The 21,779-nt window shown below is 47.3% G+C and overlaps 1 protein-coding gene across 4 annotated transcripts in view; it reads right to left on the bottom strand.

Annotated features, from left to right (window-relative positions):
* The window catches only part of Nrp2 (neuropilin 2), a 116,376-nt gene that overhangs the window by 18,299 nt on the left and 76,298 nt on the right, over positions 1–21,779 (bottom strand). The window contains exons 13-16 of one of the 4 annotated variants that reach the window (XM_052191951.1): positions 16,761–17,023; positions 15,117–15,213; positions 13,946–13,981; positions 870–4,468 (exon numbers count right to left, since the gene is read on the bottom strand). In XM_052191951.1, the coding sequence (XP_052047911.1) occupies positions 4,188–4,468; positions 13,946–13,981; positions 15,117–15,213; positions 16,761–17,023 (677 nt within the window). In that variant the 3' untranslated portion in view covers positions 870–4,187. Of the gene's footprint in view, positions 1–869; positions 4,469–13,945; positions 13,982–15,116; positions 15,214–16,760; positions 17,024–21,779 lie in introns of those variants that run through there. The other 3 variants (XM_052191952.1, XM_052191950.1, XM_052191949.1) reach the window with 3 other exon arrangements.

Below are 21,779 nucleotides of genomic sequence, written 5' to 3' on the forward strand. Positions count from 1 at the left end.
TCCCATTGAAAAACTCAAAGCCACTTGGAAGTTAACTTTCCTACTCTCTGCCCCTCAGAATGTCTCTCAGATTTGGACATCTACCACAGCCACATCACTATGAAGTGGACTAGACCAAACCGAGCAGAGCATAAAACTTGTTGAGTAAGTCTCCTTACCCTAAATGCTTTTACATAATGTTCCTTTTATAAAAGGGCATCTCTGGGCTTGTGGTGTTCATCGCTTCATTTCCATTTTCTGTCCCTAAACGAAATCTTAACCACCTCTGAATCCTGACCGTGCTACAAGTTCCTGTTCCCTTGCTCCAGGGACATCATTCATAAATTGGAAATCAACATCCCTCAGGAAGTAATAATTTGGTAGGTGTGGGACAAGAGGTCACCATTTCTTTTCCGGAGGAAGGGCCCTGCCTCTGTGGGGCTGAGTACCTCATGCCTGAGGGCTGCACCCACTCCCCGGTCGGCTAATTTGAAAGGAGATTCCAGTGTTCAGGGATTTGCCATCAAGAGAAATTTTGTGGAATCACATTGAGCAATTTAGCACTTAGCAACTTTCACAAAATCCCACACCAATCATGAAAGTTGGCTCAGCTGCACAAATTGGCTAAAACTCCTAACAAGCAGTTATGGAAATAAAAAGAAAGGAAGGATGACGTTCAGCCTCAAGGAGAGAACATCCCTCCATCCCTCCCTCCCTCCCTCCCTCCCTTCCTTTTTCCCTCCCTCCCTCCCTCCCTTTCTCCCTCCCACACAAATGCCCTACAGTTCAGAAGGCAATGTGTAAACTTTGGAGACATCAAATTTTTTCTTTTCTTTTTTTTCAAAGCTTAGATTTCAACTTTGTTCTCACAGGCAAAGGGGCAGGGAAAAAACCCAGATGTTTGTATAAAAATATCATCATTTTATTACATTCCACACAATACATTTTCAAATAGTTTTCAACATCCACAAGTTATTTTGACACACAGGCAACTGAGCAATGCAAAGGGTGTCACAGTTATAGGGAGGGATAAGAATAGGAAGTAAAAATCTGTAGGTTTTCTTGTTTTGTTGTTCTTTGGTAGATTTTGACCTTTTAGGTGTTTGCTTGCCTGCTAGCTTTTATCTTAAAGACGGGGTCTTTTAAAAGATGGGGCATCAACCTCAAAAATATTACTTGATCTCCTATTATGGTTTTAATCAAAAGAAGTGGGACGGGGGGAGGGATGACTTTATTTTGGGCATCCTGTTTTGTCAATAGCAATACTAACTTGTTTTGTTTTGTTTTTCTGCTTTTGCCAGCAATAGGAGCCGGCAGCTGTTAGCATACTCTCAAGGAAAGGTTCTTGTGAGACCTCTAGTAAGGCGAATGCTGTGTAGCCCAGCTGGCCCTTCACCTCATTCACACCCTCTTCCACATTTTAACAGTTGGCATCACTGCTTTGTCTTCTGAGAAGCAGTGCTTACACTGGTGCATGCGCAGATTCATCTGTCCAGTCCAGTCTTTTTAGAAGAGAGTGTCGCTTTCCTCCCTAACAGAATCTAGAATTTTGCTTTCTAAAGCAGCAAGGCATGGCATTTTACACACGAGCTGCCCTTTTAGATAATACTATGAAAGATGCTGGGGGGGGGGGTAGAAGGAGAAAGAAGAGAGAAGAAGGGAGGGAGGGAGGAAGAGAGAGAGAGAGAGAGCGAGAGAGAGAGAGCGAGCTTAGGCATGAGTCCTAGCTGAAGGTACCATGGGATTCACCATCCTCTCATCTGTGCTGTGTATGTGACTATGATGCTGTATGGGGCATCAGATGGGCATAGAGTAAGTTCACAATGTGGCCGCCATTTTCTTTTAAAGAGGAAGCTGCTATGCTTGATTGATGTTCTAGCTGTGGCTTTCTAATGCTTCCACAGGGCACCTGTAGGAATGTCAATCATTTGCAAGGAATGCCTGGCCCTAAATGCTCAGTTAGTGGTGAATAAACAACTCTGTTTAAAAAACAACAACACTAACAAAAACCCTTGCTAACCCCGAGGGCATGGTTCTCTCAGCCCTCAGGGCTGTGGCCCACCTCCAGCTCACACTTCCTTCTCTCCATCGTCTTGAGGGAGGACACCTCAAGATAGCCACACTCTAGCCTTTCATCTTTTCTTTCCGTGGCAGGGCTGCTGTGGCGGAGACAGAATCGCTCTTTGAAATAGAGTAAGAGCGAGAGAGCAGTGTCCTTTCAGGAGGATGAAAGGAACCAGATGCAAAAGCTGAGAGTGTGCTGGAGGGACCTATCTGGCTACCCTGAAAGAATGCTGAACGGCTCGCTCTCTCTCCCAAGTAATAATAATGGGGAAAAAAAAAGAATAATTAGTATTTTGTTCTTAGGTGTCTGGAGGGTCATGTGACCAGGCAACCATCTTGAGAGAATTGTTCACTTTCCAAGAAACTTTTTAGTTGAAAAGTAGAAAACAAATGGCTCCAAGACTGAGCCCTAGGATACTTGGAATCTTCAACTAGACACTTTGTTGCAATGAAATTGACTTTGCTGTTTAATGCAGCCTTTTGCACAGTATCCTAGGGCCACTTCTAACAGCTCTCTCAGTGGAGAGTTTGGGGACGGAAAAGTCAGCTGCAATGGGTGTACCTTCACCACGGCATCCTCTCTCTGGCCACGCTAGTGCAGCTGCTGATGCCAGAGTGGACACTGGGGGTGTATGCAGACCAGACGTTGGGGGAATATTAGCCAGATGCCATGAGTACTTTAACTGGCAGCACGTGGGTTCATTTCAACAAATGATTCCTTTCTATTTTCTCATAATATTTAACTAAGTCAGGAGGACAGCCACATACTTCAGTAGCTATAGATTCAGGCACACATTAACACCATGAAAGGAAAGCAAATAAACCCCCTTCCCTCATATTTTACAAACGCTATTACAATGACCAAAATAATACCAAAGAATATCTTTTTCCTCAACCTCATCCCATATTAGGCTCAATGCAATGATGCCTGGGGGGCAGGGTTAAGGAGGCTCTGCAAAGACAACATCTGGGTCTATCTATCTCCCTTCTATCGTCCCCTGCTGCTCGCAATTAAAACAGACTACTGAGTTTACATCAGCCCAGGTGTGTTATCCTTTATGACTTATTCCACAACTGGACCGTCAGAGCTAAACATTCACCATGAACGTTTTATTCCTCTTCTTTTTTTCTTTTTCTTTTTCTTTTCTTTTTATAAGGCAACATGAGACACATTTGCTTCAGGGCTGGAAGTAGAGATGACTCCATGCACCCAATGGCTGTTATCTTGTGACTTCAAAGACACCAGGAAACATAACAAAGGGGGTCATGTCTGGGTGCACTGGAGGAACCACAGTCTTGGGTCGGGTGGCTTGGGATGGGGATAAGGATGGGTGCGGCCACATTGTATTCCGAACGGTCTCTATTTTTCTAGGTACCTGGAGATGACAATGACAGCCAACAGAAACCCAGCCAGAGCGTAGATAAGGCAACAAAAAAAAGCTCCAATCTCTTCTCCAAGTAAACAAAATGTGTACAGTATATTATTTTCTTGAAAAGTACCCCAGAAGAAGCGACGCAAGAAGGGGCCCCTCTCTACACGCACCAACACATTCCCCCCTCCACAGTGAATCAGTCTCTCCCTCACAAATCCACCACACACACACACACACACACACACACACACACCTCTTCACATGGGAGTGTACTGTGTACATACAGGACCAGGCTCCCCTCAAGACTCCTGGCAACCTGCCCAGGAGAGAAGGGATGGGGTAAGGCCAGGGGAGAAAACAACAGGGCCTGTCTCTGGAACAAAACCAGCAGAGCCTTGGGTTGTGAAGGGCTTAGGGGCGGGTCTCTTCTGGGATTCCAGATGCAGCATTAGAGTTGGGTTTAAAAACCATTAGGAACAAAAGGGGGTCGGGGAGGGAAGAAAGGAATAAAAGAGAAAAGTTAAAAAGGAAAGAAGAAAAGGAAAAAATAATCATAAAAACAAACAAAATCAGAGCAAAGAGAAACTGGAACCAAGAACTACAACGAATGGTGTGGGGTACAGAAGAGAGCGCAGGGTTGGGGACCCTGGAGAGAGAGATGTCTGAGGGTTCACGCAGAGACTAGGCAAGGAGAAAAAAAGTGCAAAATCGAGGCAACGTGTTTGCAGTCTTTCTTGGTTTTTTTGGGGGGCGCTGTTCCTGCTTCGGCCCTCAGCAGTGCGAGCCCCGCTCTTGCTCTAGCTTAATGGTTAGGGTGGGCTCGACCGCCAAAGGGGCCCCGTTGGTGTAGTGGGAGGTTTTGTAGGTGATGGAGTGATCAGTCTTCTTGGCCGCATAGCGGAACCGGTGGTAGTGGAGCACCAGGGCCAGGACGACGGAGACCAGCACCAGCACGGCGCCCCCGGCCGCCATAACGTAATACCAGTAGGCTGGAATAGGCTGCACGGGCACCGTGTCCACTGTGGGCTCCGTCCCTGGCGGGAGGGTGCCCCCTGGGGGAGAGACACAGAGAGTGTTGCTAGGCTGAGAGCATGCGGACTCATAAAAAATCAATTAAAAGAAAAGAAAATAAAAAGGAAAGAAAAGAAAGAGAGAGAGAGAAACACACATGCTTTCGGCCATAGAGCAGGGGCCCGGGGACGCAGGCGATACTTGGCCTTCTTATATACCAAGCCAGTTTATAATCTGCAATCTCTCCACTGGTCCCTGTATGCATCAGGTACTTTAACCCATTCATTCTACAGATGAGGAAGCAGGTTCAGAGAGGTTCAATCGACAATTGCTGCTCACCTGGTAGTATAATCCTACCCTTACAAAGTTTTCTTTACTATTTAACCAGAATTACTTTACTATGTGCAAACGCATTACAATTTTCTCTCATACACACTTCTCTTCTTCTTTTCTCTTCTCTCCTCTCCCTCTCTCTCTTTCTCTCTCTCCCTCTCTCTCTCTCTCCCTCCCTCTCTCTCTCTCTCTCTCTCTCTCTCTCTCTCTCTCTCTCTCTCTCACACACACACCACATGCCCACAATGATGCTGCAGTATCTGCTAGTATTCAGATTGGTGAATTCTTCAAGTGGGTGGAAAAGCCATATTTGGTGTGGCTGGCCAGAATTCTCAACAATGTATTAATTAGGCTGGCTAGACTTGAAGGTAAATTCCACTGTGGTTTGCCAAGGTTTCTGTGCCCATTGAAATGAGCTTGGACTTGTCTAAACAGGTCAATTACTACTGTCAAGCAATGACTAACCCGTCTTCATTTTTTTAATTGGATGGAGAATTTTAAAAGCAGATTGGATAAGGAGTTTCAAGAAAAAAAATATGAGCACAAAGCGATAAAGGAGTGTGAGAGAAGGGACTTCGAGCGAGGGAGGAAAGGAAAGAGCCTCCTTCTTAACCGTGGAGAAGAGCAGGGAGAAGCTTGGGGGTGGGGAGATGAGGAGGCAACCGAGTTTACTGGCCAGCCTCTGGTTGCCATGGAGACGCTGTAGTAGAGTTCCGCTCAGGGTAACTCAGGGGAAAGACTGGATTGACTCCCACTCCATGCAAAATAGTGCTACAACTTGATTCTCCCAAAGATTTACATCAGATGAGAATCTGGCCCAGAAAGGGGCTAAGGCGGTTTTGAGCTTGCCAAAGGCAGACATGATCTTTACTTCTGGAAAACGATGTATGCTTAACCTATGAGAAAAGCTTCCTAAGCTGCTTGCACCATGCGCGTGGCTAAAACTTGCTTCCTTTACTTCCAGGGTGCGCCTCCTTGCTTATCCTCTGCATCTATTCTGTGGACCCATCTCTGCTCACCACGCAGGCTGGGCCCTGTCTACCTTTCTTCTCTCCACCCCCAGCCCCCACCAGACTTAAAGCTCCTGAAGTAGAGGAAGCCAGACTCAGCCTCCACTGAGGAGGACATGCCGTGAAGGTGCCCTGTAAAATGCCTTATGAAGCAGTTGCTGACCCACTGAACGGAAGCCCACACCCCCAGTTCTCAATTCATCCCGTTCCCGCAGCCTGATCCCCAGAGAGCTAAGTGGAACGTCAGATCTCATGTCTCCTCAGAAGTGAGAGGAAAATATGGGGATTTTTTTTGGAAAATCTGACGAAGCCTGTCCATCTTGAATTACTCTGAATTCAAGAATAGCTCTGAATTACTGTTTCCTTCAGTTTGGGGAACCCCTTCCATCGGGGTGCAGTTTCACCTTGTAGGCCATCAGAAGTCCTCTAATGTTGGAAGAGCTTTGGCCAAGACGAGTTGCTTAGTACACAACTTGATAACCACATCTGTATCTTTAGGGTGAAAAAGATCCCATTATCCCAGAACTCCTAAGAGCTGTTTCTAAGACCTCAGCCTTTCCCATGCGACTATATGTTCTTTCCCTTTGTCCTAAAGTATTTTCATCTTCTTTTGTTTGCTTTCTTGAGACAAGTGTTCACTTTTTAGCAGAGGTTAGCCTGTAATTCATCGTGCAGCTAGCCTTAAACAATCCCCTTGCCTCAGTTTCCCAAGTGGTGGGACTACAGGCATGAGCCACCACACTCAGCTCAGATTTCCATCTTATTTTTTTTTAAGATTTATTTAGTATTTATATGAGTACACTGTAGCTGTCTTCAGACACACCAGAAGGGGGCATCAGATCCTAATACAGATGGTTGTGAGCACCATGTGCTTGCTGGGAATTCAACTCAGGACCTCAGCAGTCAGTGCTCTTAACCACTGAGCCATCTCTCCAGCCCCTGATTTCCATCTTTAAATTCCTTCACCTCTCTCTCTCTCTCTCTCTCTCTCTCTCTCTCTCTCTCTCTCTCTCTCTCTCTCTCTCTCATACTCAAATTGAAACGAGAAAAAGAAAACAAAGTATTGAGAATGGTTCCTTGAAGTGGTCAGGTTGCAAGTCCCAGTCAGCTGACATCAAGTCCTGACTCAGGTCACCAAGAGCACCCGGTGCTTGAACCGCCTTGCTACTGGATTTTCCTGTGAGCTCACAAAGCTGTGGGGACCGCCTAAGTGCACGGGTGGCTCGTGAGAGCCGTCTTTCTGTGCTCCTTGGCTGCGCCTCTGATTCTGGTTCGCTGCTTTTTGAGAACCAGCCTCTAATGAGCTTGCAGCTCGCCCATCAGAGAAAAGGCAGCAGCCCTCTCTGAAGTGCCTGACCACAAAGATAGGAACAGCTACAGCCACTTCTCTTTCCTCTGCCACCACCTGGCTGGCCCCAGTACAAAAGTTCACTGCTCCAAATGCTGGGGCTGGGAAGGGAGGAAGCCGTGGTGCCGCCTTGAAAGTGTTTCTGGTGGTAGACATAACTTGGGGACACAGTGGGGAGACACTCCTTCCTCCCATGAGACGACAAATCATAAGGAATTAGTATTCAGAATCAGATGTGTGGGCTGTCTTCTCATCCCCTCAGAGTTATCCTGTGCTATCGTGGAAGGAAGACAGAATCCTCTGTATGCTGAAGATTCCTCCTTCCTACCAAGGAACACACACACGCTGGACCTAGGCCTCCCGGCACACATGTAACACATGTGCAGCTTGATCTTTGTGTCCCAAACTGGAGTGGGGGCTGTCCCAAAAGCTGTTGCCTGACTGTGAGGTATGTTCTTTTAGCTGGGCTGCTTTGTCTGACCTCAGTGGGAGAGGATGTGCCTAGCCCCGCAGAGACTTGATTTGCCAGGGTGGAGGAATACTGGAGGGGGGAGGGCCCACCCACTCAGATGAGGAGAGAGGGGATGGGGGGAAGGACTGTGGGAGGGGATGATTGGGATGGGGGCAGTGAGCAGAATATAAAGTGAATAAGAAAACAAAACAAAACAAAACAAAACAAAACAAAAGGACTCCTCCTTTCCCACCAAAGCCCTCTTGCCTGAAATTATCAACATGTACACTATGTGATAATTTGAATGACAAGAGATAAGTTTGTCTTGACCTCTTAAACATATTCCTTGGACATGTGTTTGGAAAAATGACAAAACATACTATATTATTCTGTTAACACTGAAGGAGTTAGAAAAAGAGAGGCTATGACGAACAGTACCTCCCTTATGTCCCAAAAAGGAGTTTAGGGATATCTTGTAGGCACCAGAAGGTTCTCAGAACATTCTCCAGGTAGATTCCAAAAGGCAGTGGCTTGGAATCTGGATCTTCCACAGTCATGAGGGTTATGTGTTCATTAGGTTGTGGTGTGCAAGTTACAGAAGAGGAAGGTAAGAAATCAAGCAGGGCTAAATCTCTACTCAAGACATCTTTCCAGCAATGGGAGAAAATCTAACAAATGCCAGATGGATGGATAAGTAGACAGATGGATAGATAGATGGATAGACAGACAAACAGAGTGGTGTAGGAATGCCTTTTGGACCAATGTTCAGACTCCCTGGGAAATGCTGATTTCCCGCTAGACTTTACAGAAAAACTCTCAGAAGGTTCTAGAAATGCTTCCCACTCATGGTGCCACATGGGAAAATAGAAAAAGATGCTGGGCACACAGGGAGCTGGGCTTCAGTCTTGTCCACCCCATGTTTCTTATGGCGTGACCAGCCTATATCGTCATAAATAAAGAATCCTGGGCTAGCTACACCAACCTGTGAATGAAAACTGTAGATGAGCCATCAGGCTTGCCCAGAGCTGTAGTGTGCGTCCCAACTTTCCACCACTTGCTCACAAATCCTTTTCTTTTCTTTTCACTTGGAAAAAAATGTTTTCAATTCCTCAACCATTTTTTATTAATTTCCATCCCCCCAATTCTCCACAAAGTTTTCTCATTGTTTGAGATAATGAGAAACAGATACTAAATAGTCAATAACTCCGAGTGCATTTGCAAGGTTGAGCAGGCTCCCATCTGCAAAAGTTCTGAACTCCCCGGAGAAGAGAAATGTGAAGGCTAAGAATTTGGAATTCGAGAAAGAAACTCTTGAGAAGTCACACATGGGGAAAATGAAAAGATGTTACCTGTTACAGAGTGAGGCTTCCCACATTAAACAGTGTCCCTGGCTTACTGAATAATTAGGGACTGTGACTGTAAGAACAGCGACAATCGATGTTCCTGGTGTCTCAGCCCTTGGTTCATGGGCTTTACATGAATGTCTTTATTTTCCATGAGTCTTAAGTGGGGAATGTGAGGAGCTAAGAGGGTGAGCAGTTTGGAAACCAAGGAAGACAGCAAAGTGGCCCAGGGGGAAGTCCCAGGCTTTCTGAAGAATGGCTTACTGCTGCTATGTGACTGAGCCAGGCCGGAAACCAGCTTTACAAAACTCTCAGCTAACTGCAGCCCATTGCGCATTTTTATAAATAAAGTTTTATTTGAACTCTGCTATTTGTTTATGCCCTAAACAACCTGGGGTTGCCTTTGTGCTTCATTGGCGGAGCATAGTGCTTGCCAGAAGGGCTATATGTGCTCCAAAGCCTGGAATATTTATTATCTGGTCTTTCATAGTACAACTTTGCAGATTTTGCTCTAACCAAGTAAGGCAGGAACAGGAAGCAGCCTTCTCTCCCTTTCTGCCTCCTACTCTTTCTGAACCTGTCAGAGAATTGGCACAATGCAGATTCACCATGAAAAAAAAAAGCGTCTCTCACAGCTATGTTCATGAAATATCACTGGGACCTGGAGGAGCTACCCAGCATCCCCAAAGGAATGTTCTGAAAGGCACCAAGGGTGGGTCTCTCTTTCTGAACTTAAGAACTGTTTTATACTGCAGGTGAGGGGGCCCTTTCCACACCAGCTGAGAAGAAACACAGTGGAAGGGACAGTTCAGGAGAAGCGGTTGTTTCATCTGTGGGATTACACAAACACAAGAGAAAGCTTGGATCCGCTAGAAAAGTTCATGGAAGCTAGTGGAAGAATGTGGCCAGGCCTCCTGTGCTTAGGGGATGCTAAGTTCGAAGTATTGCTGCTGGACAAGCAACAATGCTGAGGTAGACCCATTAGAGGTTTGCAGTGAGCCTGCAGAAACCTTGGGGACTCCCCACTCTGTCCCCTCCCCTGTGTCTATCTAAAATGCCTCCTCCGTATTCAACCCCTTACTGGCTGAGGCAGGCACTTCTCTTCTGGAGTTTAGGCTACATCTTTTTTTTTTTTTAAGATTTATTTATTATTATATGTAAGTACACTGTAGCTGTCTTTAGATACACCTGAAGAGGGCATCATATTTCATTAAGGATGGTTGTGAGCCACCATGTGGTTGCTGGGATTTGAACTCAGGACCTTTGGAAGAACAGTCAATGCTCTTAACCTCTGAGCCATCTCTCCAACCCCGAGGCTTAGCAGGTCGTGCTGTTGGAGAGAGATGTAGGGGAGAAACACTTTTTGCTGCCCTTTGGCAGCTGCTTAGATGCCCTAGCAGGGAGGGGGATGTGCCCTGTGCCGGTTTCTGTGTCGGAAGAGGCTGAATATGCAAGCAAACTTCACAAACAGTGCCTAGGTGTCTTGTGGGCAGAGATGGTGGCCGAGCAGCGCACAGTAGTTCCATGCTTCTCTTCCTGTCCTCCGCTCTTGCAACACCTAGTCTCAAGTAGGCAGCTGGAGATGGGGGTGGGGCAACGGGGAGGAGTCTCGCATCACTGCTGCCTCTCTGGAGCCTGGTGGCTTTGGGGGTTTAGAGTACTTCTCTAACTTCATCCACGCGCATGAACTCTCTCTGCTTCCCAGGGAGACAGCGCTGTAAAGGGAAGCTGCTAGGAAAGATACTCGGATGGGGCCTTCCAGCCCTGAATCCAGGGGTGGGGTGTCTTACTGGCATGCGAGTCTCTGGATTCGGAGTGAAAGGCAGGTCATGAGAATGACCGTGGTGGTAGAAAAGAGATGTGGGCAGAAAATGGCAGATTGGCCCGTAGGACCCAATAAATTAACTCAAAATCTGAGGCATAGAATCAGGTGCCAGCCTGACCTCAGCTTTACCCTACATGCATTTCCCTTACGGTGATTCCCAGCCGTATCCCCAGGACAGCCTTTGATGCTCATTTTCTCTTGGTTGTATCTGGATGAAAATTGGGGGGTGGGATGGGGGTGGGGGACAGCAGGAAGGCACACAGTGGAATCCAAAAGATGGAGTACAGTAGCCTTAGAAGTCGTTGGAGACATATTCTCAACCGTGGGACTATCAGAGCATACGCAAGCTCCTTTTAGGGCCCTTAGTAAGAAGGTAGTTCAAGGGTACCTTATCCCAAGAACCCCGTCACAGTCAACCCCGCCTGGGGCTCCATGATTTCCGGCAGGTGGTCTGCTCCTACTGCGTTCAAAACACACAGCCTCCTACAGGAGCAACAACTCTTCACCAGAAGCTACTAAAAATGTCCACCTGGTCAAGAGCCACAAGATTCTGATTATGGGCATTATATATTTTTTTACTGGCTTCTTGCTTTACTGCCTTTTTTTTTTTATTCAGAAAAAGATAAAATAAAAACAATTCATCACCTTCATTTTACCGCTTCTCGGTCTTTTCCCCCTTTCCCTTTATACATGGTTTTTTCATTTGTTGAAGCTCAAACCTCAAGAACAAAGATGCATGATGACACCATGTTTCTAGCCACTGCTTATGAAAGCAAGGAAGCACACCCAAGTTACATTGTTTAAAGCATGACTCATCAAACAAAAAGACCTTCTCCATGGCATGGCGACACAGTGTTTCACTTTCTCTGCCTCCTCTCTATATACGGTTTCTCTTCCACACTAAGTCACATCCAGGAACCCACCCTGCACGCATGGCATGCAGCAGAAAACACAATGCAGTTAGAATATAAAGACAGACGTGCGTAGCGAGAGGCCAGTGAAAGGCAGAAAGCGGAAGATACGCCAAACTAAGAAAGATGGAGAGCAGTCCATCAGCACAGGTCCAAAGGCCACTTTGTGTTTCCTTAAAGATCCACCAAGAACACACTGTTCTCCTGTAATGAATAGGATTACTTCTGCTGCCTGACTAAAGTAAAAAGAAAAGCAACCCTAATTCTAAAGGCACAGAAGCAACACAAATGTGGTTATAAGTGGTGTTCCCATATCAGCTCTCGGTAACTTGCCTGTCTGAGTCTGATTTTGCTGTGATTCTCTGTTTTGAGTAAAAATACTGATTTTATGTCTTGAGCAAGAGTCTCCTACTGTCCTGAAGAGAACAAAAACCATATTTCCTTGGTGGAGACCATTTGTTTGCATAAAGATAGATGTGTGAGAGAAGGTCTCCATGCCTGGTCCCTGGTTCACCTGGCTAGCACCCAGGAGTATCCCAGAATACATCAGTGTGGCGGAAACTTCTAATTCCCACCAGGCTCTTGGCTCTCTGTGTTCTTGAGCCAAGTCTCTGCCTCCCTAACACTTGGTTGCCTCCTTGACATAGCTGTATCCGTAAGCCAATGCTTGCAACTAGAGCCCTATCTGTACAGCCCCAAAGCATCAAGAGCATTCTGGGAAGTCTTACCTTCGAGCCACTGAGCCCAGTATTTATTTAGCCTAAGTGCACATTTGCCACTCAGATGAGACTTTATTTATATGTATTTTTACAGGCGGACAGGCTGTGCAGTCTTGTGCTGCACATGACTTCAAGGAGAGCACGTGTGCTTGGTTTGTTCATTCTCTTAGCAAAGTGCAGCCCTCAGTCACGACCAGACATGGCCCGTGCACAGCTTTTATAGCAGTTTCTGGCCAGTCTTGAACTAGCCTTTCAGGGAGCTTTGAGGCTCAACAGTCTACAGAGAGTCGGGAGCAGACTTCTCTTCCCCAGCATAAACATTGTGCTGTATCCCGAAGGTTAGAACCCAGCTGCAGTCCAAGCTGTTCAGTGTGCACCCTTGCTTTCCTTGTAGGGCTTTGCCTTTGCAGCTATAACCCCGGGAAGCAGCAAGATGTGCACATGATACACAATACTTCCAAATGTGGTGGGGAAGCACAACAAGAGGGGAGAAGAAATCAAAACGTATCCTGGCCCTCTGTTCTACCACTTCCCCCATGTTGATTGCCTTAGAGCTAGGGATGAATGGTAAATTAGGCAGGAAGACTTGGATTCAGGGAGCCCATCTAGGGGTCAAGCCAAGGGCTCATTTCTTTCTAGTCAGGAGCTAGATAGATTAATGAGAGCGGAGATAAAATATGGAGATGTGGGATATATAACACGGGGAGCTTATTTCTAAAATGCTGTCACCTAGAGGGTTGAACCTCGGCAGCACAAACAGGGTGTAATGACCCCCTCACGGCTGGCAGCAAACAGGCCCTTAGGACTACGCATTGGACGAGGGTCTGTGAATACACTGCAGCCAGCCAGCTGCAGGGGAGCACTTAGCACTTAGAGCAGCCACCGAGTCTTCAGTAGTAGAACTTGGGCAGCAGCAGTGGCCAGGCTGACTGTGGAGGGCAAGTGTAAACCCACTGCATTTGAAAAGCACAAACATAGCCTTTGCTCCAGGCTGGGAGGCCTTGTGTCTTTTCTTGGATGAGGCGAGCATCCCAAGTTCCCTCTGCTTCGTTCTCTATTTGCTTTCTCAGGGAGAAAGTGTCCCTTTCTGCTCCCAGCCTTGACATTCAAGTGCTCTGACTCTAGTCAGAGAATGAGCCTTCTTGCTCCCTCTACCAGCTTCTGAATTCAGCACCTTTCCCCCTGTTGAGATCACAGCCCTCCTCAGGGTTTTTTTCCCCAACATCTTCACTAGAATTCCTGGGACTACACCTCACTGAGGGTTAATCTCCCCACAGCCTCTCCTTTCTCACCACTCCTGCATTTTCAACCTCATTGCTCCCAAGTGGACAATGCAAGGCTCAAAGGTTTATCTGTAACTTATTTGTCTCTATTACAGGTTTCTAAACTTTAATTAAATGAGAGACATTGAGGATCTCAATCCCCGGAATCTATGGGTGTCGCTGTTGCCACCTAGTGGTGAGAAAGTGAAGCATTTGTTTTCTCCTGCAAGCTTGTTACAATGGGGGTTACTCCCCCCACCAAATTCACATCACATGGAAAGAGAAAAAGCCATGCAAAACAAACTTTTTTTTTTACCTTTAAAATCCTCACCTGCAAAAGCTGAAATGGGTTCTGAAAGAGAAACAAAACGGAATAAAGGTTGAGTTAGATAAAGGAAAAGTGAACAAATACGACATAGAATCTGTTAGGTCAATTGGCTATGGCTACAGAACGTTGTCCGCCCCTTGCATGTTTTCTAGACTCTGCCTACAATTATCATGGGGCTAGATGATGAGTAGAGAGGAGGATGCTCAAATCCTTCACAGAGCAACAGGCCCCCAAGGCACTGTAATCAGCACTTACCACTGATGGTTTTCTCAGACCTGGGATTAGTTTTAGATGCCCAAGCCCTGAGAGTTGCCTTGGGGACTGGGAAAGTCCCAGTCGCTCCTGACATCACTAGGCACAGACACCCAAGGTCCAAGAAAAGCACTTAGTAACTTATTACGGCAACTCTGCCGGCTGGGATCAAGTCCTAGTCCTTTGCAGGACTCCTTTTCTGTCTTGGGGAAGACCCATCCTAGGGTGGGAGGTGGTCAGGGTGCCCTGAGGGAACCCCTGCTCAGGGTGAAGCCTTGGGCAGAAATGTGTGCACTCCAGGAGGGCTGGCTCCTAGCACTTCTGACCAAAGAGATAGTGAGGGGGTAGCCTTTATCTGCTGGTTTTCTACTATGCTATGCCTAATCCTACAAGTCTAGACTCTTGGGCATTAGAAGTATTAGCTCAAAGACAAAATGTAACGTTTGATTTCTTATGTGGTAATTTTCCCTGCAGTTCATTCATGTGAAAGAACAGTGTGGGTAATTGTGTTAGCATTCTTATATAGCACAGGTACCATTTTTGCCCACCACTGAAGGCTTCCATTAACTCCATCAAACCTTCCCAGCATGTAATTCTGACTGGCAGGCACTCCTGTCCTCTAGCATTTTCTTTGCTTAAAAACTGGAGTCTGAGGATGGGGTCTTGGGACCTTGAATTTTCATATACTTAATGCACATCTATTTCTAATTAGGAGATGGATATATAACCCCCACCTCATGTCTTACCCCTCCCACCCTTGCCCAAGACTCAACCAAGCCCACACTTCACCTCCTGCACTGACTGGTGTAGACTGACCCGCTGGGAAATGTTAAGACAGCAGATGCTTGCTTCTGCGTATCTTAAAGCTGTATTTGAAACAACCATGAAGGGAGAGGAAATCACGTACCCATGCAGTTCTCCAGTGGGACATCAGTGCTTATCCGAATGTCGTCGATGGAAATCTCTCCTGATCGCCCCTTCCCTATCACTCCCTCGAACACAATCTAGAACCAGAAGGACAAGAGTCACGATTAGCTCATCTTCCCGGTTCATCCGCTGCAGACTTCCAATTTTCTCTTAACAGCCGTGTGTGTGTGTGTGTGTGTGTGTGTGTGTGTGTGTGTGTGTGTGATTGCCACCTGGTACACATCTGTGGACCACATGGCTCCATCTCTTGAGATCTTAATTTAAGAAGAGTTGGTTCAAATCAATTACATATTTGAGAGGATAAGAAAATATAACAAGTTGATGGATATTGTTGTCCAGTAACAAGAATATACTGATTAAAAGGACCCCAATTGAAGCAGCCTTGAGGGAGAGGGGTGCTGAAATGCCCCTAGCTATTTCAGAGGTCCCTTTCTCGTGAATCCTTCAAATGCTCAGCGCAGGTATTTGAAAACTCAGAGCAGGTGATGGTAATGAAGGAAACATGGCCTTCTGCATGACCTCTCCTTGCACTCTGACTTAGAGATCTGTTAATACAGCAGCAGGGAAATGATTTACTCTTCTATCAACAATTTACTGAGCAGTTTCGATGTGTTAGGCACACAGATGAGATAGTAACAAAATCCAGTAAGATACAGCTCTGCCTGGAGAAACTCAAAAAAGACAAAAAACCGGAGACAAAAGAACCTCCAACAGGTTCTTCCAATGCCCGGACTAAAGTTAATAAGTGCACCGGTGACCCAGGTTGGGGATCGGAGGTCTCTGGATGCCTGGCAGTCTCAGGAGTGAGTGACTACACTTTGGCCCCGCCCACGCATGGAAGCCCCTCAACTCTGTGGTCTTTAACCACTCCTCACTCTCGCCCTCCCCAGGTTCTTTCTGCGAACGAGCACGTCCTCTGGCAAGCTGAAGGAGCAGTTGGCTGCCTCACCAGCCATCTGTTGCTGCTCTTCGCCTGGGGAGGAGCAGGTTAATGCTTTGGCTGATTCTCAGGCACCTCGTCCACAGTGTGTCTACTCCTATCCAAGATGCGGGTACAGATGTGCAGGCCCATCTGTGCCTCAGTCTCTTGCTCCACCTCGGGACAGAAATAATAGAAGCTAAGAGAGAAGCCACTTGTTTGGGGCTCTGGGGTCTGCTGGCCACAGATGCATGCCCAACCATCTATGCCCCTTTCTGGATCCATGCTCTCTGGAGCAGGTCTGGGAGGGCATGGCCACAGCCTCCGGCCTTCTGAGCCCACCGCTGCCTTGGGAGTAGAGGGGACATTTGTGCTTATTTCCCTGGCTTGTGTGTCCCTTTGTCAGCCTACCTGATAGCAATCTAAAATAAAATGGAGAGAAGAAACATTTGTTGGAGAAGATTTCAGCAATATAAAAGGCAATAGGAGGAACAAAGAACCAAGTCTGGGTATAGAGATAGGCACATTCTGAATAACAAATAAGAGTGTCATTTAGTTGCCATGGCAACATAAGAAACACAATGAAAACAGCGGAGCTTAAACGCGTTCCTTAATGATGAATGGACAAGGCTCTTTGAAATATTGGAAAGGGGGTCACAGTGATTCCCTTGCCTCAGGGGCACCCCCTTTTCTTCCCTGACTCACCTGATACTCCATGTCATAGCTGGGCAGGATAATTCGTCCATGCTTCCACTCGCTGCCCTGGTCCTCACGGATGACCCAAAGGAGTTTGCTTTCCTGGCTGGCTTCCCGAACCACTTGCAGTGCCACCCCGTGGCCGCCCATGGCTTGGTACTGGAACTCCATGCACACAGGGCTTCGGGGCAGGTGCACCGGCGGGCTGATGAGCCGCCCATACTGACCCTCTCGTCGTCCATCACTCTGTAGTTTCAAGAAGTTCTTGTCATCTGGGGGAGACAATCCAAACACAGGTGGTAAATGCTTGGGAGACATACCACTTTGTAACTGTGGGCTCTCCATCAGAAAGATGGACAGGAGTTGGGGTGTCTTCAATGTTTTGAAACATGTTGGGTCTTGCTGGCCTTGAACTTACAACCTTCCTGCTTCTGCCTCCTGAGTTCTATGACCACAGGTGTGTGCCGCTACGCTGAGCCTGCTGTGCTTTTTTTCTTAGGCCCGTTTAGACTCTTGATTCAAATGCTCTGTTCTCTTGATGCCCTTTCTTCAATCCTTAAGTCACCCCTTCAGCTCTCGCGTGTCATGTCCTTCATATACAGCCCCTGAGGTGGTCAATTTCAGATCCTGGCTATGGACAGACTTGTCTTTTCTCCCTAGAGTGAAGAGGCCTGACTCGTGTCTTCCTCATCTCTGGCTTACCCAAAGGGCCAATGCAGTCTAGTGAACTGAATTACAGGGATCAGTTTTATAGGGTGAGGTGGCTGCCAGATTGGAGTGTGACTCTGGTCAGGTATTGTCTGGCTTGGCACTGTCCAAATGGAAGGCATTAAAAACCTTCTGTCTCTGCCAGGGTTGCTAGATGATGCCTAAGCCTCAGTAACTGTCACGCAGACACTTAAGTCAACTCTAAGCAGACCGGGAATGGGGGCAGCTGGCCACCCCACTTTGTGCCTGGCCTTGGTCTTTCTCAAGCAGCCATGCATGTCTAGCTCCAGTGGCTAAAAAGGTATGCCATTATCGTTAACAAAGGCCATGTCCTTAGCAGAGAATATATGTGTTCTGGGAAATTAAGGGCTCGCTGTCCAAATGTTTCAAGAACGGCCTTCTTGGCAGACTGGGTTTAATTCCTTCGGATACTTATGCAGAAGGCTGAGCTCCTGTTATGGTTGGCAGCACCTGTGCCTCACAGGCACAGGTATGGAGTTGGGAACTCCAGCCTGTGTGCAGAGAGCAAATGCTCAGGGAAGGAGGAGTTCCCAAGACCTTGGTCCCTGGAGCATGCATGGGTCATGGTCTGCTAAACCCCTCTGCAAGCGGGTCAGGGACATATCTTCGCTGTACAACCAACTTAGAATGTGAGCAGGCCAGACACTTCAGGGTCTGGCTAATTTGATGCTATGTCAGTCTGAGCCACAAGCAGAGGTTTTCAGTCTGTAGGAATGGTGAATACCTCGGGTTCTGTTGGAGAAGGACGGGCTGGGGCTCCAGGAGCCTGGGTCTGCACCCCTCAGGGGTGGGGATCTCCGATTCACTGCTGTCATACCTGCTGGTGTTATCTTAGGTGAGAGCTAAGCCTGCGACAAAACCTCCTCAGGCAGGCCTACTCAAGGCAGAGATAAGGGAGAAGAGGCTGCCCGGAGAACAGAGCTTTAATGATGGGGTCGGGGAGGAGGGGCTGCTGATAGCATCACCATCACTCGCTGATCTTCCAGCCCTCTGTTTCCACATCAGATCTTCCTGCTATCACTATTAATGAAGATAATTACAACTCAGACTTGCATAATGCCTTTCAGGTTACCCAGCATCCCGCCATGCCATCCGTCCCCTCATCCTTGGTGTAGACCTGTGAGCTAAGACATCCTAATTTTACTTTGCACATGGCGGAGAAACCAAGAAAGTTTGGAGCATCTTGTCCAAGAAGGAAACGCTGGTGCAGAGGTAGGTAGACCCCAGACTTCAATGAGGGATCCCACATCTTCCTACAGTGAACTCTTCAGCTGCACATAAGTGTCTTGCCCCAAATCCTTGCCATCCCTCCCTGTCCGAGGCAAACCGTCTTCCCCCTGGGCCTGTCTTACAGCCTCGCTGTACCCGAAGCTCCTTGCTCTTCCTTTTCTCCACCTAGTCCGTGTCTTCTGCCAGCTTCTTCTGGCACGTGCAGTAGTTGCCCTCTCTTTCCTAACTATTCTAGTATTTGCTCAACACCTGATCTTACCTTTAAAAGGAGTTTAGATTTTCCATAGTGACTACCCCCCTACCTGTCCCTCTTAACAGGGCCATGCATCTTCCCTACATCTCAGATTTTTAAAAAAATATTTATTTATTTAATATGTGTGTGTGTGCACATGTGTGCACGTGCTTGTGCGCATGAGTGTGCCACAGTGCACATGAGAAAGCGAGAGGACTATTTGTAGGAGCTGGCTTTTTTCTTCCCACTATGTGGGTTCCGGATTAGGTTTGGTGGTGAGCACCTCTACTCAGTGAGCCGCCTTCCAATCCCCTGTCTCAAATTGTCTTGCACACAGAAGGTTGAGTATTGCATCTTTCCCCTCTCCATAGTCTGTGCATATCTACAGAAATCCTATTCCATGAATGAATAAATGAATGAATGGCAAACACACAGATGAGAATGGAAGATATGTAATGAGGAAAGAGAATCTGTTAGTCTCTGCCAAGCCTTCAGTTCACACAATCCCTTGCCACCGGTTCTGTTTTCCTGAGCCAGCAGGGCCCCTTTTAAAGATGAGGTAACCTAGTACCGGGGTCACCTGTGGAGGCTCCCAGTAGACTGAGACACCTGTGAGGGTCCCTGATCCCCTGTGCTCCCGTAACTTCCAAGTCCTTACCCTTTCCACCCCATCTATAAAGGAAAGCAGATTTGAGAGCCTTCTTATTCAACTTTCTCCCATCACAGCTTCTCAAATAAGACCCACTTGCTGCCTGAGAATTGCTTGGCGGAAATTCTGTCACTTGTGTGAATTTGCATTCTTAAGCAAAGGAATCATAGCAGGGTGGTTACAACTGGGAAAGCCAAATGTGTCTGGGGTGTGAGATGGCAGGCTGCAAGGATTTTCATTTGGGTCTATCTTGTCTTCCCACTCTGACATTAGAATTCAACCAGACCAAAGGTTCCCCAGTCAGCTGGTCTGGAGTCTCCAGAGCCCCAAAGCCCCCGCCTTTCTCCTTTCTTCTCTCCTTCTCTCACAGTAGGCTGATAATCACTATGCATGATTTACAGGACCACGGCAGGAATCGAGTTAATGCTAGTGGCGTGCTTAGCACGAGCAGCTGAAGGATCATAATTCAGCGCTGACATCTGAGCTAATCCATGGGTTTGCAGAGTCTCCAGACAAGCAGGCCTCTGGATTTCACTTAGTTAAATCATTTGTGCCCCACTTGTCTGTTAAGTGCTATGAACTCCAGGGAAGAAAGATGATATGTAAATTTAAGGAATTAGCAGGGACATCAGTCAGAGGGATGCTGAGCTGCAAAACATCCCTGCCTGTCATGACAGAGGCCTGATTAGAACGAGGAACACCAGGAAGGGAAGACTCGGACCAGGATATGCACAAGGAAGGGAACCAAAAACGCAGAGGACAAGGGTGACCAAACTGAGCAGGTTCTTCTAGATGACAGACGCTGCAGCTTTACCTTCAGTGATGGTTCGTAACCATGCCCGTGCAGTGCGGCCAGCAATGTCACCTCTCTCTCTCTCTCTCTCTCTCCTCTCTCCCTCCCTCCCTCCCTCCCTCCCTCCCTCTCCCTTTCCCTCCCTCTCTCCCTCCCTCCCTCCTTCCTTCCCTCCCTCTCTCCCTCTCTCTTTCTCTCTCCCTCTCTCTCCCTTTCTTCTTTCTTTCTCTTTCTCCCCGTCCACCCTCTTTCTAGAGTCCTGCTAAGTAGCTCGGGCAGGCCCTGAACTCATAATCTTCCTGCCTGTCGCTTTCCAGTGCTGGATTAGAGATGCGCCCCCCTCCACATCAAGCTCATTTCCCCTCTGAAGCTTAGAGATATGAGCTCATGCTTCTAGGATTAGTGCTACAGAGCGACACAAGTAGGCTCTGGACCCAGATGAAACTGAGTTACCTGGCTGGAGGCTCTAAACCTTTGAAAGCCTTAGTCTTTCCATCTATACAGTGGGTATAATAATGGTATTACTGCATGAGGGTGTAAGACTAAGCCCTGTAGGGCACTCTGCAGGGTAACAGGGATATAGCAAGAGCTCAGTTGAACTACTGATGCCAGTCCACACACTGCCTTCCGTACAGACTGAAGACCACCATAAACCTGAGGAGCCAATGCAAGATACAAAAAAAAAAAAAGTAGGATACATCTTGGGGAAGGTATTGACATTCTTTGAAATAAGATGCTTTTCCAGACCTGTCTCAGCCCCAGGAACCAGCCAGCTCCCAGCTGTCCATTAGGCACCCCTCCCATTGGCACAGGTTTTCTGTGCCAATCTACAGATGATGAAATAAAATGAGATACTGTCTTGGACCATGAGTGGAACCCCATGTGACTACTAGCACTGGCCAGAAGAAGTCTGTGGAAACATCATGACACCACACCACCGCCCCTTCCCTTCAGAAAGAGGCTCCACAGCCACACTGGCAATGTGTTCTCCAGGACACAACCCCGGCTGTCAAGAGCATCTCACGTTCAGTTTGACACCTTCCTGCTGTCATGTGGACACACTTCCTCTATCTATCTCTGATGGAACACAGCTCATTTCCGTTCTATGACTTAGAAGCATTTTTATTCATAAGGAATTAAGAAGTCCAGGGGGCTGGGGACATGGCTAAGCGTATAAAGAGTCTGTCTCACAAGCTTGATGAGCCCAAGACTGAAGTAAAAGCACAGGTCTGCAAACTCATCTGTAGTGCACCCCCACAGGGAGATGGGAAGAAGATACAGGAAAAAGAATGGAAGTTTCTAGGTTAGCCTGAGGTACACTATGCTGAACAAACAGACACTATTTCAGACAAGATACAAAGGACTGACATCAGAGGTTGTGCACTATGGTGCGCG

The sequence above is a fragment of the Apodemus sylvaticus genome, chromosome 9, assembly GCF_947179515.1.
Source record: "Apodemus sylvaticus chromosome 9, mApoSyl1.1, whole genome shotgun sequence".
In the NCBI taxonomy this organism is placed as follows: Eukaryota; Metazoa; Chordata; class Mammalia; order Rodentia; family Muridae; genus Apodemus; species Apodemus sylvaticus.